The sequence below is a fragment of the Bombus vancouverensis genome, chromosome 10, assembly GCF_051014615.1.
Source record: "Bombus vancouverensis nearcticus chromosome 10, iyBomVanc1_principal, whole genome shotgun sequence".
NCBI classification, from domain to species: domain Eukaryota; kingdom Metazoa; phylum Arthropoda; class Insecta; order Hymenoptera; family Apidae; genus Bombus; species Bombus vancouverensis.
In genome coordinates, this window is record NC_134920.1 from 3,618,488 (window position 1) to 3,637,072 (window position 18,585).

General features: G+C 31.6%; 4 protein-coding genes and 1 long non-coding RNA gene across 6 annotated transcripts in view; 2 read left to right on the forward strand and 3 right to left on the reverse strand.

Moving 5' to 3' along the window:
- LOC117159256 (uncharacterized) overlaps positions 1-3,466 on the reverse strand; it is a 216,771-nt gene extending 213,305 nt beyond the window's left edge. The window contains exon 1 of the mRNA XM_033338942.2: positions 2,645-3,466. Within this exon, the coding sequence (XP_033194833.2) occupies positions 2,645-2,792 (148 nt within the window). The 5' untranslated portion in view covers positions 2,793-3,466. The remainder of the gene's footprint in view (positions 1-2,644) is intronic.
- Positions 3,467-4,949: 1,483 nt separating this feature from the next.
- On the forward strand, positions 4,950-8,548 carry LOC117159257 (uncharacterized). The gene is made up of 5 exons (XR_013059311.1): positions 4,950-5,365; positions 5,499-5,618; positions 5,687-5,861; positions 6,294-7,694; positions 7,902-8,548. It is a non-coding gene; the product is annotated as an uncharacterized LOC117159257 (long non-coding RNA).
- A 565-nt stretch (positions 8,549-9,113) lies between these two features.
- On the reverse strand, positions 9,114-10,689 carry LOC117159262 (uncharacterized). Of its 2 annotated transcripts, none has more exons than XM_033338951.2 (6): positions 10,662-10,689; positions 10,465-10,577; positions 10,237-10,354; positions 10,049-10,130; positions 9,778-9,961; positions 9,114-9,693 (listed from the first exon to the last, which is right to left on the reverse strand). In XM_033338951.2, the coding sequence occupies exons 3-6, from the start codon at positions 10,303-10,305 to the stop codon at positions 9,480-9,482; spliced, it is 549 nt and encodes a 182-aa protein (XP_033194842.1). In that variant the 5' UTR covers positions 10,306-10,354; positions 10,465-10,577; positions 10,662-10,689; the 3' UTR covers positions 9,114-9,479. The 2 variants fall into 2 exon arrangements, with proteins under 2 accessions (XP_033194842.1, XP_033194841.1); XM_033338950.2 differs by having other exon boundaries at positions 9,185-9,693; positions 9,778-9,964.
- Positions 10,690-11,332: 643 nt separating this feature from the next.
- LOC117159259 (dynein intermediate chain 2, ciliary) lies at positions 11,333-14,701 on the forward strand. The gene is made up of 14 exons (XM_033338945.2): positions 11,333-11,560; positions 11,649-11,756; positions 11,848-12,049; positions 12,132-12,236; positions 12,374-12,495; positions 12,563-12,646; positions 12,719-12,905; positions 12,982-13,143; positions 13,203-13,346; positions 13,424-13,530; positions 13,638-13,815; positions 13,890-14,121; positions 14,196-14,429; positions 14,524-14,701. Exons 1-14 carry the CDS (start codon positions 11,495-11,497, stop codon positions 14,699-14,701), a joined length of 2,109 nt encoding a protein of 702 aa, XP_033194836.1. The 5' UTR covers positions 11,333-11,494.
- LOC117159260 (ribitol 5-phosphate transferase FKRP) lies at positions 11,562-18,445 on the reverse strand. Its single transcript, XM_033338947.2, has 3 exons — positions 17,764-18,445; positions 17,417-17,674; positions 11,562-17,231 (listed from the first exon to the last, which is right to left on the reverse strand). The coding sequence occupies exons 1-3, from the start codon at positions 18,229-18,231 to the stop codon at positions 16,449-16,451; spliced, it is 1,509 nt and encodes a 502-aa protein (XP_033194838.2). The 5' UTR covers positions 18,232-18,445; the 3' UTR covers positions 11,562-16,448.
- Between the last annotated feature and the right edge of the window lie 140 nt (positions 18,446-18,585).

Genomic DNA, 18,585 nt, shown 5'->3' on the forward strand with positions numbered 1-18,585 from the left:
GACAAGACACGACGTAAAATTCTATTTAACGTTCGTACGCTGATAGAAAGCGCAATCGCACAAATAATTTGCACGCACAGTTAGACGTTCGTTTGAGAGTTCATCGAGTTGGCATACGACACCTCCCTCGACACGCACAGAAACGCATTTCCGCCTTTCTAAACGAATGCAAATTAAGCGAACGCGATTAAAGCTAATGCGATGGACACAGTCCAACGATAGCTATCGACGAATTCTTTTACGGCGTGGGAAATTTTTCTAGACGAGGTGAATGCGTTAGTTAGTCACCGTTAATCCTTTAATGAAATGATCAGGTAGCTATCGTTTAATTAAATAATGTAAATAATTGGAATGAGAGATTCTGACCTTGAAATGTTTGAACATAAAGTAGTTTAATTAAACTAGCGATTATGGATATAATGACTGGCAAAAGCATCCGAGCATTTACAGAACCTTCTCATGAACATGTATGTGTTCTCAAAATGTTTAATTAGTTCAAAAATACATTAGTACGTTACAAGACACTTGGTAAAAAATTAGTATACAATAATAGTATACAATTAGTATACAATAAAAATTAGTATATGAATAATATTGTACGGAAATAAAGATATACTCAAAATGTTAAAATTTACATTACTCCTACCTTTCAAACATTGTTTCGATAACGAATAGTCAAACAGCAAGAAAAAAATTAAACAAACTATATTTGAAAAAGTTTCATCCGAATGAAGCAAGTTCATTGAGAAGTGTCATTAAAACGAAATGATCGTGTCGCAAAGCTGTCTGTCTGTATAATGCACACAATTAAAAATGAGCAGTGAAACAACCGACCGACAGATTTCGCTAGAAATTACGTAATTCGAACCTTCGCTACGGATGTTACCTCAGTACCAGTTACTTCGACGTGAATTATCGAAACAACGGGGACAATGCAGTTCAACGACATACGTGATCGTTAATCCTAGTGGAGAGTCAAGTCATCTTACAAACTCTTTCCTCTTTTGCATTGAATTATGAGCGAGGAATCCGTATAAATCGAGAATCATTCCAACATATCCACCATGAAATCCTTTTGTTTTTCATATCGTCAATTGCATTACGTTATATTATTTAATCTTGATAGCTTATTTTGAATTAAAAATTTGCGAAAACTTTATTATACTACACAGAGTATCGATGATATAGGATTAATTGAATAAAAATGGGATGAACTATATTAATTCTAACTAATAATGAAAATTTTTAATAGAAATTTAGCAATTATTTAAATTTATTGAAATTAACAAATATTTTAATAGAATGAAATATTGAAAATTTAATTACAAGTATCTGAATCATGAAATATATTTAGAAGTTAATATATACGAAGAATTACGCCTAAGAATAATAGATTACAGTTTCTAATAATGGCTTTCCAGGCGTTTCTTAACGCGCGTGGCAAATTTATGATTATTTCATAGTTCTATTTATAAATAACAACGTAGACCAAACACGGAGGCGTGTGGAAATATTTGACGAAAATACGATTTCACTTAAATTTCGACGACACAGAAACCAAAGGAAAAATGAAATTTCCCCGTGAAAAGTAGGCGTGCGTTAGAAGATTACTTCGGAAAGGCACAAGGCCTTACTCGGCGAACGTATAATACTTTCACAGAAGCGTTAGAGCAAAGGTCATTCTTCCCTAGCAAATCCAAGACGGGTAACAAAGTTCAAGCATTCACCGTCATACTGTTCTTTTCGAGACAGTGCAATTGCCATACCGCAAACAGAAAACATTTATAAATGTTATTTATTTTTTCATTTCACGGTGAAGACTTCCAAAAGAATAAATTAACGTCAAAAAAATAATTCAAGTATTGTATTATCTTCTATAACGATCATAAAATATGGGTAATTGAAAATAGATATATAGTTTACAAAATAGTACACGTAATTAACAATGCTAATATTTTCTTCACAGTAAGGTCATACGTCTTAAGAAGGTATCGTGACACACATTGTGCAACAAACATAAGCGATACTTTCGATAATTTAAATGAGCGGTGACATTCAATGCAAATCGTGACGTGTATAATCATTGCCGAGAAAACTCGAATATATTGAATGGGATGAACAAAACGGGAAAAAGGGAGTCTTTTTCACGCGTAAAAATAGTCTTTCGGTTATGTACTGATATGTAAAATACGTTGAAAGCTATTTAAAAAATGCTATCCCATAAATCTTGTAAATTCAGTAAAATTTACAAATGTAAATAATAATACTATGTAGTCGCGTATTGACGACGCTAAGTAAGGGAAAAATCATATATGAATCTGAACGCTCACTACCGATAGTATTCAAAATACATACTGTAGAATTTTTGTCTGTATGGTAGTGTTATTCATTACATATATGTATGTATGTATGTATATATATATATATATATATATATATATATATATATATATATATATATATATATATATATATGTACATACACATAATCACATAAATATAGGTTAATATTAAAAAATCTATAGGAAACAATCTCGATAATATTCAAATTTTGATACATTTGTAAAACATCGAATAACAAGTTTAGATAAATTAAACGAACGAGAAAGATGGAGGAAAACGAGCAAAAATCATTCAATCTGACCTGTATGGACTCGGTGCCGGGCGTTGGTCTCGTTCACCGGAAGGAGATCGTCGTACTCCAGTGTCGTCACGTCCTTCGTATGAACCAAAACAATTACGCTCGTCACCAGCATCAACACCATTGTTATCACCGATCGGTTCACCGTCATTTTGATAGAAAAAAGATTTGCGCTTACCGGGCACGAAAAATCCGTCGCGCGACACAGGGTATGCCGTTCGATCACATTTTCACGAGCCGCGAGAATCGGCGCTTCGAAGAGGAAAGCTCGAAATTATCGAGCGCTCGAAGCGGGAAGTTCGAATGCCGGAATCGCGTACCGGGCGTCAATCCTCGCATATTATTCAAACCCAAACGAACGCGACTATACGTGGACGAAACACGATTACATAGAATATACGAAATCGTCAATTCGTTATGATTTGCGCATTTTTCCCGCGCATTTTAACCTTGTGTGGTGCAAAGTTGGCCCTTTGAGGGCGCGTAATCGATAGGTGCGCAGATCGAACGAACTGTCATTATTACTGCGCATAGGACAGAATTCGCGTGCGAAACGAGTGCACCGTTCACGGATGAGAAACTCGAGGTCGGTGAAACTTTACGAATCTTCTTCGTCCGATCTCGTCCCCCTCGATTCGTGACACACGAAGGGCTGTCAGTCGACGGACATTACACACTCGTCGACTGTCACTCGCGTATGCCTAATTGAATACGGCCTGCTCGGACGCGAAAATAAAAAGAATTATCTGAGACCGCGCGTGCTACCTGTTTTAAAAGAAGTGTGCGCTTGCCGCACGAGTCCATGCTGCACTGCTAGGCACCAGTCAGGTGTTTCAAGCAGCCGCCACGCGACATCCGCGCCATCTGTCCGCCTATCACCGAACTTTTGGCGTCGCGCGTAAACCACCGGCACGCTTTTCACGCGCACGTTCCTTACGTCGTTCTTTCTGTGTCACGTGGTCACTTGACTTCATTCATGGAGACAGGTCCTTTTATACTACGAGCGTGTATGCGTAAGTATCAACCGGGTGCGTAGCTATGCGTCGTTCTTAACTCTTCTCCTTTTTTCCATCACTATGCAACACAGTTTCTATATATGCAAAGCGGAAATTATATCCATTACTTTATTATTGACACCTCGATTTCTCATAGCCTAACGAGGTATCGTCAAAATATTACTCGTTCGATAAATCGATTTCGATGCGTTGCAGGTTCTCCATAAAAATGCACGCGGTGTAATGAACGCTTCTACGAATCGGCCGCAGCCAACCAAAACATAATCGATTCGAGGAAAACTGAATTTTATAAGCTACACGTAATCGAAAAATCAACACGTGTTTTATTCCCTTGCTGGTTTCTTATTCAACATGCACTCGTGATTCAACTTTAACCAATAACTGGTATGGTAGTCATTTTCTCACGTAAACTGAATGATAATATATGTACAGAACTCTATAAAAGTTCTTAGAAATTTACAGTTAATGAAAAAAGTACAATAATATTATATATATATATATCATATTTATTACTGTATTTAAAAACTGATTGAATCATACTGATTAGCAGGTAGCTGCCGTTACGCACGACATCTCACAGTAGCTGTTTTCCAAATTACTATCATTACCAAAGTAAAAATTGCTTGGACGCGATAAACTTCGCCTTACCAGTTAGAGGTTAAAATCATCTTTGCATTTATCGCTTTTTCAATCTTCCACAAATACCTCCAAACGCGTATCTTCCCTTTTATGATTGCCAAACTTGAAACAGTGTGCAAACGTTACCCAACACCGGCGAATCGTTCGCCGGCTACTTCTAAACAGTTTCCTGCACGAAAGCAGTCGCGATTCGTTCGTTACCTACATTTCCCTATCGGCGGCGATTTCTCACCGCCCCTCTCTTTCTCTCTCTCTCTCTCTCTCTTTTTCTCTCTCTCTCTCCATTCCCGGCCTTAGCAAGGTAAAATCACGCGTCGCAGTCACGTAAGCGTGGCCTCTCCGCGAAGAGGACAGGGATGGCTCGGTCTACCGGTATTTAATTAAGCCCGGTCGTTCGAGAAAAAAAGCCGTTGGTACAGGAAGCGATGGGTTTCGAGTACGCCGAGCAGCGGACCGTAGTTCGAGCCCCGTTACGGGACAGATTCATTGGCGTAGTCCCAATCGATCGGCCAATGTCCTTTGCACAACGGATGTTTGCGCATCGCGGCGCCTCGACGCCGTTGCAGAATGCCGGTGCAACTTCTCGCCGGTATTCCGCAGGGATCGCGAACCGCGTCGACCTTAAAAATTATCGACACGAGACCCGAGAGTAATGGTCAGAGCAGAACACCGTCTTTGTCTTTGTCGCGCATTCCCTTTTTCCGCTTTATCTCGCTCTATCTGTCCACCACAAAAGGCAAACGATCCGTGTTGTTTTTCAGCCTGACAAGAAAACGGACGGTCGATGCACTTTCAATCGCAGTTCGATCGCGATACGTAATCTCTGAGCGCACAGCGGCAACCGAATCGAGTAATGTGCATACCATGAGATTCGAATGGAAGAATTAAGATGAAAAAAATACACGACTTGCCACCTGCATATTATCCTTGATAAACGGGCTGTCTAATTTTAGCATGATCGTAGGATAATGGGAATGAGATTTGACATAATGATTGTTTACTCAATAGCGTAGAGTTTAGAAAATATGTAGAACAAAATGAGGAAATGAAGATCGAGCTGATTTCACAGGTAGTGAAGCTTTCTGTGGTTTTAGAATAGCGTAAAGTATAGAAGATCGTAAAACGTATCTTCCTTTTAATGAGCCACTACTATTCAACCATCTTTCTCACGTATGAAGAATTCACAATACTTTATTGTTCAGCCTCTGAAGACGACAGACTTTTGCCTCCTTCTAATAGTCGCTACAACATTAAAATATCTTCCGGTGTGATTGTAACTGATCGTAACTGCCAGGCTATTGCATTAACATCTGTCATTTATGGTGAATAATTATTTAATGTTATTCTATGTACAAGATGTATCACACTTAAGGTATTGAATAACTTTCAGAAGGTGTTCAAGAGGAAAGTCACAGTTGATGCGTAATTTCGGTATAGTGTCTAAACATTGCACTACGTACCAACGAAGTTCTTCTATGCTTCTTCATTTTAGTCGCCCTTTTTCAAGCCTTGGGGGACATATTCTCACGAAATCCGGTTCTACTGGTTTGGTGTTAGATACGAAGGTAAAGTTTAGTCTCTGGTGGCCCGGGAAATCGGCACCTCTGTCGATTACTATACTGCAATGCACCGCATTAGATTAGTTCATTTATTACGTAAAAGAATGTAGCTGCCGTGTTAGAAATAAGACTGTAAAATCCAAATCTAAACGCTATAATGAACACTTTTCATTCATATAGACTCAACTATTCATTTAAGTAAACTCCATATCATTCTGTAGCTTTACAAATATCTAAAAATTAATAAATATAATCAGAACAAAAATAAAGTTGATAATCCGATTTTGGCAGATGTTAAAATGATGCTAGTTAAATAATTTTCAATTAATTTGTAGATTAATCTCGATATCGGCGTTTATCTTTGGTTGCAATCTCTTTCTCATTTTCATATGTTACGTACGAATAAATGAAAAGACATTAGCGGCGCTCACATTACAGGTTGTCACGTTCTCAAAGGAGATGATATTTATTACTTCAAATTGGTTACAAAATACGCCATAACTCTCGCATAATTTATGACTGTACCGATGGTGTTGACGACGCATCCCGTGAATACATCTCTCTCATATAATATTATACATACGAGAGCAATACGAGAGACCAGGTGTATTTAAATATTCATATGCAATGTATCACGAATCATACATCAGTTTGCGGCTACGAGCATTACAAACGCCGAGTCTACGCAACATATACAGAGTGACTTTTTAATAAAATCATTGATTACCTCCCTTTTATTAATATGTGCAATGCTTATGACTTATGTGAAACAAAAAATGATTTAAATAAATATGATGTCTGCCGCGAATTTAAAAAATATCACTTTTAAAAAAGCCAAAGTATTCAACAAGTAAAAGAAGTTCTTTGAAATTGTAACAATGCATAGCTAGTATCGGGAGATAAATGTTTCACTCTGTATGCAAAAATATCATGTAGCCAAACACCATCTCCTGCACAACAGGTTGTTAATTCCTCTCTGTAAGATCCACGGCGGTGGGCTTCATTAAAAATTGAACTGGTCAGAATATCAGAGAGAAGAATAAATTTAATACGTATGAGCCATTAATTAGCGGTCCAATTGCTGATATTCTTATTATACAAGGAGGGCGTAACGTACGTAGAATGTGCTTCCAAAAAAAACCTTCGTAACTACATCGATTTGTTTGCTACGTTTGTATGGGAAATAAAAACTAACAACATTATACGCGCGAAACCTATATAGTACGTTTAAATATGGTAAAGTGCAATCATATATTTACATAAAAATGTCCATAATTCATATATACCTGAAAGGCTAAAGAATACAAGCAGAAACCGAGAATAACAAGCCAGAGTCCAAAGACATCGCCAGGACCAGTCTTGGATCGAGCAACAACTCTATATCGTCACTGGAATAAACTATGCTTACTATAAGAATCAGCGAAAAAATAAGAAGATATTACGCTTAGACAAATCGAACGATCCCGCTAATATCAATCACTACGTCGAAAAAGTTCAATAGCACTAGTTTTGCACCGAACGATCTTAACTTATTCTAAATCCCACAAATCTATCTACATTCGTCTTGGGACAAGGAATACCCCAATGGAACTCGTTCTGGGTTACAGAATCCTATCTACGTCTAAACGACAATTCGAACTTTAATGATTTATTTGCAACAATTGCGTCGAGTAGTAATTCGGAAACTAAATTTGAGGATTGTATAGATATGTTAAATCAATTTGAAAGGAATTCTCTTCGTGAAGGACTAGAGAGAGGAAAACATGGCAAGAAAAACAATTAACTCTACACAAACACATTTATAGCTGCCGGGTTTCGCGAGCAATGAACTCATGGGAAGTACGTACTTACTTACTTGCATCGTGCTAAGATGCTGCTACGAATAACCGCAATGCTCATCTCATTACTATGAGTGTTAATACTTACAACATCAAACCCGCGTAACTATCGCGGCTCTAAGTTTTGTATTAATACAACTTTATCTTTTCGTATAAAATTTTGTCTAACATACTTCTACCGATTTAACAGTTGTCTTTTTCTTTACAGACATTAAAATATCTTCGGAAAAGAAGGAGACACATATTTTGCTTACTCCAACGCTATATTTATTTTAAACGTACAGCTTTAAAATACAAAATAAATGTTTGCTTAAACAAGGGATACGTAACTGTCAAATGGAATTTCTGCCTTCTTCTATTGACGCATGTTTATTAAAACTTAAGGATCACCCTTTCTTATGCTAATCCTGTGCTTCCTCCGTATCTCAGCTCATTGTATGTATATTGAAACTACATTTATATAAGTATGTAATGTGTAAAGATTAAAGGCACATCAAACGTGAAAAACAGGTAATACAATTATTGGACGAACAAATATTGAATTAATTATTATTAAGTATTCAAATTAATAAAAAGTTAGTTTAATATTAATAAAAAGTTTATCAAAGTAAAATGTTAGTAAATTCTTTTTGGAAAAAATGTTAATACAGGCACATACGTATATCTAGGAAATAATATCTTTGACAAAGAATTCGTGAACAATGTGCAATAGACTTCTGTATCATACACATAGCTCGAGGAATTTTTTAAAAGAATTTTTCTAGGCACGCACAATGTACACCAGATCGGACAGGTAAGATATAACGAGTGGGAATACAGAAAGGAAACCTCTATAACGGTATAAAATATAGTGGAACTGTTTGCTTGCAGAAAACAAGAAATGGAATACGCAGTCTTTTTCCCCGAGGACGATCTAGATTACAGAATAAACCGCGCATTACGAAGGGGACCGCATTTCCTCAGGTTATCTGTGTATACATTTGGTACAAGCAGAGAAGAAATTTCTTCTCTGGTACAAGACAAGATTTCCATACGACTTTATTACAGAAACGTCTATTTGGGTGATCTTATACGGTATTATGTTTCTTTGCAATGATGTCACAGAAAAAGATACTAAATAAAAGTACAAAGATAGTTTATTATTAATATAAAGAACTAGAAAAAATAAACATATATTTATATGATCTTTTAATTTCATTAGCTGCAAAATTTTATTTACACAGTCATAAAATCCCGCCACGACACGCTATCATCATTTTACCAATTTGAAATTTTCGCACGGCACCATTATAGCAATGTCTTAAGGCTTAAGTAATATCCTGAAGTGACAGCGGCGGATATTACCTACTGCAACTTCGTACAAAATAGACGTTACGAGGTCTGCCGATGCACAATTGAGAAACACTATTTGAATAATTTCCTTAGCAATAATTTCTTCAGTCACGAATAAGACGCGTATCATTTTGCTCGCATAATACAATCACTAGAGCAATTAATTTGATTTTTTGAACATCATTTAATCATCAAACATCATTATAATTAAATGTAAAATACAACTTTCATACATTATTCTTAATATTTATCATTTTATGGAAGATATTGAGACAATTATACATTTTAATAGATCTAACTTATAAATATTTGATATATTTAGTATTCATTCGATATATATATAAAATCTTTCATATTACATAATTACATAAAACTTTGAGAGATTAAATTAATATTTAATAATGCATAAAAAATAATCTGTAACATATTCAAGATATATGTACATAACAATGAATTATAATATGTGGCACTGACAATGAAAGCAATCACCAGTACATCTATAAGATTTCATAAATTTGAGCTCCGGAGATGGTTGTGCAGGTCCTAAATTTAAAGAATCTTCACTTTCTTCACTCATTTCTTCAATGCTAAATGTATCAGTTAGATCTTGCTTATGCTTGGAGGAATCTTTCGATTTAGTTGTTGGAAAAAGAGTCATTTCTCCTTCACTAAAAATATATAAAGATACATAACTATACTACATTTACTATACTAAGAATTACTACATATATAATATATATATTATTAACTACCTTTCACTATCACTATGCCAATATTCAACAAGAGGAAGATGTTCTTTATTCTTATTTGGTACAGGAAGTCTTTGAATAGAAATCAGACCAGCAGCACTACTACCACTCCCGCATCCCTTATCATATTTTGGCAACTTCACATAATCTGAATTACGCTGAATACGTTTAGCTTGTTCAATTCGTGCTTCTGCCCAAAACAGATAACATATAAAGGAAATTGTAAATATTGTGATATTTGTAATTTATAAAACAACAATTAACAATTCAATACCAAGCTTTCTTTGCAATTGTTTAGTAGTAGAATTATGCTGTGATGTCTGTGTCTGATTGCTGCTACAACTGCTATCGCTTCCCTAAAATAAAAAGAAATAAAACAACGTGTCTCTTTCATTGTTATCTCTATTTACTTATTTTAATTTTAATTTATAAAATGGATAATATTATGGATCATATATTTACCAAGAAAAGTCTTTCATCTTCTGTATGACTAGTGGTTTTTGGATCACTGTCAATCCCACTATCTTCCATCACAAAATAAAGATGTATTGTAAACTAAAGATTAAATCTCTCAATTCATCTGAAATGAAGGTAAGACATTTTTAAATTTCCAATTACACAAAATTTTCATACACATAATCACATGTATAAATATAACAACATTTTTTAAAATAACTAATAAAATAATACCTCTTGTCACTTAAATATTCAATAACAATGCACACATTCCACCTTTAATTTATGTACTGTCATCTTTTATATACAAGTACTTTGAACAAGTACTTAAAAAATAATAATTTATTCTGAAATATAATACAATTTACATGTAATGCACATTCTATGTAAAACCATGCTTAATGAAAGATAATCTGAAAATTGTTACTCACAAGTATTTGCAAGCTATTCTGACTTATCTAGTAGGAAGCATGCTTACATTATCATGGTATGCTCCATTATTGATTTTCTTTCTCTATATAACCACACACAATATGTTAAAAATATTGCCCTTATTTAAAAGATAATCTTATATGTTTAAATGTATACTTTACCTCTATCTAAATGTATATAAATTTACAATTAAATATATTTGAGCACAGTATATTATATTCCTTTATTTATGCATATATTCAGCACTATAATATAATTTTAAATTTTTAATACATAAACCACCGAATATTTAAATTTTCAGAGCTTTAAAATTTGTATCCTGGCGTAACTTAAATAAATTATTATATTGTATGACAGAATTATTAACTTAAAACAGATAATATTTAAATGTTATGATAGTATAACAAGTTTCCTAGGAAACCAAAACTTATTTCTATGTATTTATTGAGAAAAATAAGAGATATAAAGAACTTCAGTTTAGTTTTTATTTAGTTTTTTAATATATGTTTACTATAGTAGAACAGTTTTCTATTCATCTAGTACAAAAGCCAATTTAGTTAATACAAATATACAAACGAAATTCCATATCTTTTCATAAACTGAAAAATTTAATATTATTATTTTAAATTGTAAGAGTTTGAATAAATATTATTCAATAATATAATATTAAAATTACATTATTGTTAGAAAGAAAACGAGAAATTAAAAAATTAAGAATAAAAATATACATAGAGAGAGAAAATAATAACTTTTATATAATAATAAACATAAACACTAATTTACAATATTTCTCTATGTAGTTGGATACTAAGTAAGTTCTAATCCAAGAATCATGCGTCCATCACTAGTAAAGAGAACACTTTCTAAAGTCGCAGAGGTATCAAAAGAACCAGCAAGAGTTAGTATTTCACACATTTTATTTAATTTAATACAATTTCAGACTCATTTAATAAAGAATTAATAACTAGTTTTTTATTTATGTTTAGCATATAAGCTTCTTGAAGAGTCGTGTGGATCTAGGTGGTGGTGATATGGATTGGTTACGAGGAAAAGTTTTCTTAAAACCAGAAGATCAACTAGTATTATCAGATGCAGTATGTGCACCTTTTCATTATTGAAACATCATACATTCCAACTACGAGTTTTTAAGAAAGTTTGTAACTAATTCAAAAAATAAAACTTTAGGAATTACAAGAAGAGATTGCAAGAGTTCTGACTATACATAACACAAGAGTTCCAGATTCTTTAGTTGAGTGGTCATGGAAATTAAAAAGTTTCATATTATTACCTCCTCCACCACATTTAATAACTGTTCTAAGTGTTCCTGGATCACTATTGCATAAAGATTCTGAAGAAGCTAGAATACAATTGGCAGGAGGACTTGTTGGTAAAATTCCATAAATACAAATATAAGAATTTTACAATTAATTTAATATTTTATTAGGTAACATTTAAATATATCATTGTAGTGGATACTCCTTTTGAAGAAGCCATATTACATGATGATGAGGAAGAAAGAGAAGAAGAAGAGGAAGAAGATGAAGAAGAAGGAGTAGATGTTGAAGAGCAAGAAGGTAAGATGATTAATTATAATAATAGAGAAAGTTACAAAAATCTCTTCAAATATTTATTTTTGATAAAAGTGAAAAATAATTAAAAAATTTCTGTGTTCAAAATTCAAAATTTTGAAAAAACATTGAAAATCGTGAAGAACATGAACCTGAACCTGACCATGAAGATGATCATGAAGAAGAAAGAGTAAAACCAAAAAAAATACCAAATCAATTTAACTTTTGTGAAAGAGCTGCTTTAACTTATACCAATCCTATGCGAGTAAGTATAGAACAGTTTAGATTTTATAGACTAAGATCTATTTAATTATTTTTATATTAATTTATAGGAAATGAGTACCCAAACAATACCACCTCCAACAGAGACATTTAATACCCATGTTTTTCAATGGACAATTTTTGATGAATATCAGGTATGTATTTTATTTTGAATTAAATCATTCATAATTATATGAATTAGAAAGATGAATGAATATATATCTTAGGAAGATTTTGCTCAACAACAACGTGAAAGAGAAAGAGAAAGAAGAATTCCATTTCTACAACTGAAGAAGGAGGATATGAAGAAAAAAGCTCAAACTGAATCCACAGCATTAACATGTAGAATGTTACAAGCTGCAAAAACATTGGAACGAATGGTAAATCAAAATATTTTTGATGAAATAGCACAAGGTTAATATTTTAATTCAGTGACTCCCCAAAAAATTTATACTTTATTTAGAGAAATATTTAATATAAATATTATTAGATTACAGATATTGGGATGATCCGAGTGATGAATTTAAAGTTGGAGAAGGTTCATTACTACCTTTATGGAAATTTCATTATGAAAAAACCAAGAAACATGATGTTACAGATTTATGCTTCAATAGTAGATATTATGATTTATTTGCAGTTTCATATGGGACAAGTTAGTAAAAAATATAAAAATTCGGTTATATACAAATGCTTATATACAAAATATTTCAGTGTCATTTAGTAATTCGATAATAGATGGAACAGTATGCTTATTTAGTTTAAAAAATCCATCATATCCAGAGTGGATCTGTCCAACAGAATCTCCCGTAATGTGTTTAGACTTCAGTGAACAACATCCACATCTTTTAGTTATTGGTAATAAAAACAAATATTATATAGTACATTTTCATTATAATATCATTACTATAATACTGTCTTTTTTAATGATAAAGGTACTATGGATGGTGCTGTTGCTGTTTATAATATTATGTTGCCACCTACAGTCCCTCAATATAGAAGCAATGATGTTGTTCAAAAACATGGAGGTATTGTGTGGGAGGTTTGTTGATTACAAATAAAAATATCTAAAATGCCTAACATCACTGTGTTAATTATTTCGAAATGTATTTATCATTAATACAATATTTATGATATATAATGTTCAAGGTACATTGGGCACCAGACACGGAAGAAGGTAATTTAGCATTCTACAGTGTTAGCATTGATGGAAAAGTAAACTACTGGATATTAAGTGAAAATAATCTTGGTTTGACAACTGTGATGACCCTTTTTCTGGACAGACCACCAATACCTGGACCAGATGGTACTATAATTACACTTAAGGGTGAGAATATTTTATACCATTAATATAATTTCTAAGATTAACAAGCTCCAATAAATATTAATAAAATTTACTAGGTTGTGGAACATGTCTAGCATTTCACCCTGCAGATCAAAATGTATTCTTGGTAGGAACAGAAGAAGGAACAATTTATAAGTGCAATACAGCATATAGTAGTGTTTATATGAGAACTTATAATGAAGCACACAATATGCCAGTCTACCGGATAGTATTTAATAAATTCAATTCCAGCATATTTGCAAGTTGTTCTGGTGATTGGAGAATAAAAATATGGGAAGATGATAGGATGTAAGTTTCAATTACATTCATAGTTTTCTTAAATTCTTAATTTTTTCTTATCTGTTAAGTATGCACTGTTTTAGGGAACCCTTATTTATGTTTGATCTTGGCGTTCCCATTGGAGATGTTCAATGGGCACCATATAGTTCAACAGTATTAGCTTGTGTTTCAAATGATGGGAAAGTTACAGTATTTGATTTGAATGTAAATAAATATCGACCAATATGTAGTCAACCAGTTGTTAGCAGAAAAAAATATAAACTAACTAGACTTGCATTTAACAATAAATTACCATTCATTATAGTGGGCGATGATAAGTATGTAATTATTTTATAGTTTTATTCAATAATATAATTGTATGTTTAATGAATAATGTTATAATACAATTCCATTTTCATGTCTCGTCAACAGAGGTACCATAAATACATTGAAATTGTCACCAAACCTTAGATTAAAAGTAAAACCAACTAAGAGGCAACTTCATTTGACAGATAGAGAATTAGAAATTATGAAATTAGAAAGATTATTAAGTTTTGTACGTGAACCAGCTATTTTACCACCACCAAAAGATATAAGGGTAGAAATCTAAGCCATACTTTTAATCACAAATATATTTGCATGTGCTTTTTTAAAATAAAATCTGTTTAGATATGAAAATTATATATTGCAGATAATAATGATAATCATCACTATTGTATAATACTATAATAAAAAATTATAATATTCTCTAATTTTTTGTAAACATCAACACTTTATTAACATTTGCTATAACAGAAAATACATATTAATATCTATGTCTTTATATGAAGAAATTGGCACTAAATTTAGAATGATTTACAAATTTAAACTTATCTATATAATTACTATAACATGTCTTCTAGACTAGAAGCGAATTATTAACGATTATGAAACTACTTTAATACATTCCTTTGTAAACAGAATTATTAATGTTTTTGCAATTCCATATATAACAGTACCACATAGTTTCATAATAAGTCTTTAAATACTTTTAAAGAATAAGTTAGTGATTTCAGAAATAGTTTACATTAATTATATACATATAATAATATTTGTTGTTACCTAAATTTGTATATGAAATTTAATATGTATTAAAAAAGGATAATAATTAAGAAAATATCAATGTAAATATCGAGTTACGTATTTAATAATAGCTAATATTATAAGAAAATGTGGTCCAAGTGAAATTGTAATATCCTTACAAAGAAAAATTTGATTAATGGTTTTAAAAAGTGTTTTAATTCAGTAAGTTTTAATTCAACAGTATGCACAATTTCCTATAAACTTAATACAAGCATTATTATTACACAAATCTTATTTTCTGATATTTCAAATGTATTAAGCACTGGCTATCACAGTGTCTGTTATCTTTAATTACCTTTTTAATATCAAAGAAATATTTATATATAAGTTGTTATATCAAATTAAATGTTATTGAACAAATTATTTTTTCGAAAGAAAAATGATGTATATGAAAAAATATTAACATTTATATAAAACAATTTAGGAACATATAATATTAAATAGAAATAATTTTAAAATAATATATAAAAATACTAAATAACATACAAAAATATTGGTTATAAATACAGTTAAAAATATAAAAAGTATATTATTCATTAAACTGAATAATTTTTATATCTTTGGCACATCTATTTGTTGTATAAAACGAAATCGAAATGAAACATTTAATACTATAATTAATACTGACAATGCATATGCAAGAAATTAAAATCATAATATCAACTTAGAAACTATATTTCTTTTACAAAAAAAAACATATTTTATAATTATCTAACCAACAAGTTTCATTACTATATTACATTCAAAACAATCTGAATCTTTCTTAGGAACTTGATATCATGATAATTTATTATTAATGAAACAAAAAAAAAGAAAATTTTTTTATCTCCAATACGCAATTATTTAAATACAATTAAAATTTAAGTACCTATATATTTATTATAAATGTTAGAAAATATATAACATCTACATTTTTAAGGACATTTTATAGAACCTTCTCTTTGTTCTCATACTAAATTTCTAGCCAAATTAGTAATAATTCTTATTCTAGCATAAAATCGCGTAACCTTATACAATATCGGAAAATAATATTTCTCATTCGAAAATGCTATAATGTATTCCCAATACAATTTTTTCATAGGATATACTAATTCGGATGATTAAAATTATGGAAAAAGATTGTAAAGCCTAAATATATTTGTAGATAAGATAATTATAGATTACATAATTTAAATTATGTATTTTGGAAAAATTTCTTTCCCAATTTCATATATGACATACTACAAGATTAACTTTTAATGAAGAAACTCTTGAAAAGAAATTTTACCAGGGAGTTCTGGATTTTCTATCACACCCCTGAAATATTTTAATTCTAAAAAATCCCTAATATTATTTGGGCATGGCACTTGTCTGCCAGCAAATTCGATACTTGACATTGGATGAAGAAATTGCTCTGGAAAATCTTTATTGTTTAAAAACCACGCATCTCTAAGCATAGACCCATTTTTTGCATAAAATGGAAGTATGTTTACAGTTAAATGGTTTACCTTTGAATACTGTACTTTAAAAAATTCACCTTCTATTGCCTTTTTCCAGACAAAACCATGATTGTCAACAACAGGTTTATCCATGGCTTGAATTAACCATGATGATCTCTCAAGATCATCACGATTTACTCCTATTTGTACTTCATGATCCCATGGTAAAATATCACCATTTCTCATAGCACCAAGTAAAGATCCACTTTCTAACCAATATCTGATACCAACTTCTTCTAATTTATCAAACACATGATGAGCAACTTTTCTCAATCCTGAGATGCAGCAAGGTGGAGTAAACCGATTTTGATAAAGATAAGATGGAATACCACTTATGACTGGTCCAAAACATCTACTACTTTCTCTAGAACAACCATACCATTCTATAGAATCGGAAGCTCTTGTAACCTTCTTAATTCCCAATTTTTCAAACATAGTTCGTTCACGATCTTGATGTAACTGTTGTACCTTCCATAAGAATTGCGTACCTTTATATAATGATTTTCCTTCGTTGAAATGATAATTTGACAACATATGAATCTGACAACATGTAATAAATTATTTACTTGAATAAATTTTGCTTATTATTAATATATTTTTATACATTAAACATCGTGGATCATAGTATTTGAATCATAAACTTAAACAAAGAAATAATAAGTAAAACCTTCAAATATACAAATAAAAACCTTTTCTTTGTTAAAAATTAAATATAAATTACAAACCTTTACACCTAATGCAGTTGTTTGAATATATAATGCATCCGTAAAAGGTAGTAAGAAAGGATCAGTTAATTTTCGTAATAATTTTGTCTCAAGCATTGTAGCATGTTTTCCATTTATTCCATCACATTCAGTGCCCATTGTGTACGAGAACTTCAGGCTCCATTCTTTTACTTTTAAATCTATATTGACACAATTTAAAGTTATGCTTCCTACTGGTACACCTACAGCACCTAATTTTGTAGTTTGTGATACAGTCTCCTGAAAAATATTTGATATAAGACAATTAAAAACAAGCAAATTATTGTCTTACAATAAAGTAATAATGTTATATATAACGTATTTCTTACTTCCATGCTTCGCTTGGTAGAAAGCCTACTACCATCAGGTAAAAATAAAACGTATTTTGTACGTATATAAAATAGTGGATTTCTTTCGTCGTAAGATTTATTAAATTCCGGTTGCAAGTTTACTAGTTTAACATTTTGCATGCTTTCATTTGCAAAGTCCAATTCCAGTGGAGGATATGGTAATTCATTGCTTACTATTAAAATTGGTATAGTAGGAAAAAGACTTAACACAGACTCTACAGTGGAAGTTACATCATTTTCAAAGGTTTCAAATTGTCGTATAACCACAGTTACTAATCGAGCTAATCGCCGATGAAGTTTTTGCGGAGGATCAGGTGTTACGACGGTAGTTGGTGTCAACAATCGCAAAGTGTTTTGCGTTGAAAATAACCTCCATATTCTGTGCCACACAATAATATTAGCTAGTAGTGCAAGCACTAATAACGTTCTTACAAACTTAAAACGCATAATTATCACATATTTTGTGATATCATCGTAGATCAAATTTTTTTACTTCATCCTTATATTATCACACCTCCAAATTACGTTTAAATGTTTGACAAATCACAGTACCTCTGCATGTTTCAATTCACTTCTACTCAGCATTGCCAATCTATTATTTTCCGGATGCAACATAAAAATATAACAATTGAAATACTATTTATATTACATCATCATTTAATAAATATTTATTGTATTATTGTAAGATTTTTATATTTTTAACTAATTTTCCGTAATAAAAAACGAAAGTTTTAATCCAACATTTAAAAAATTCAATATTACGCTACGATCTGGTGACATTACAAATGTAAATGTTTAGAA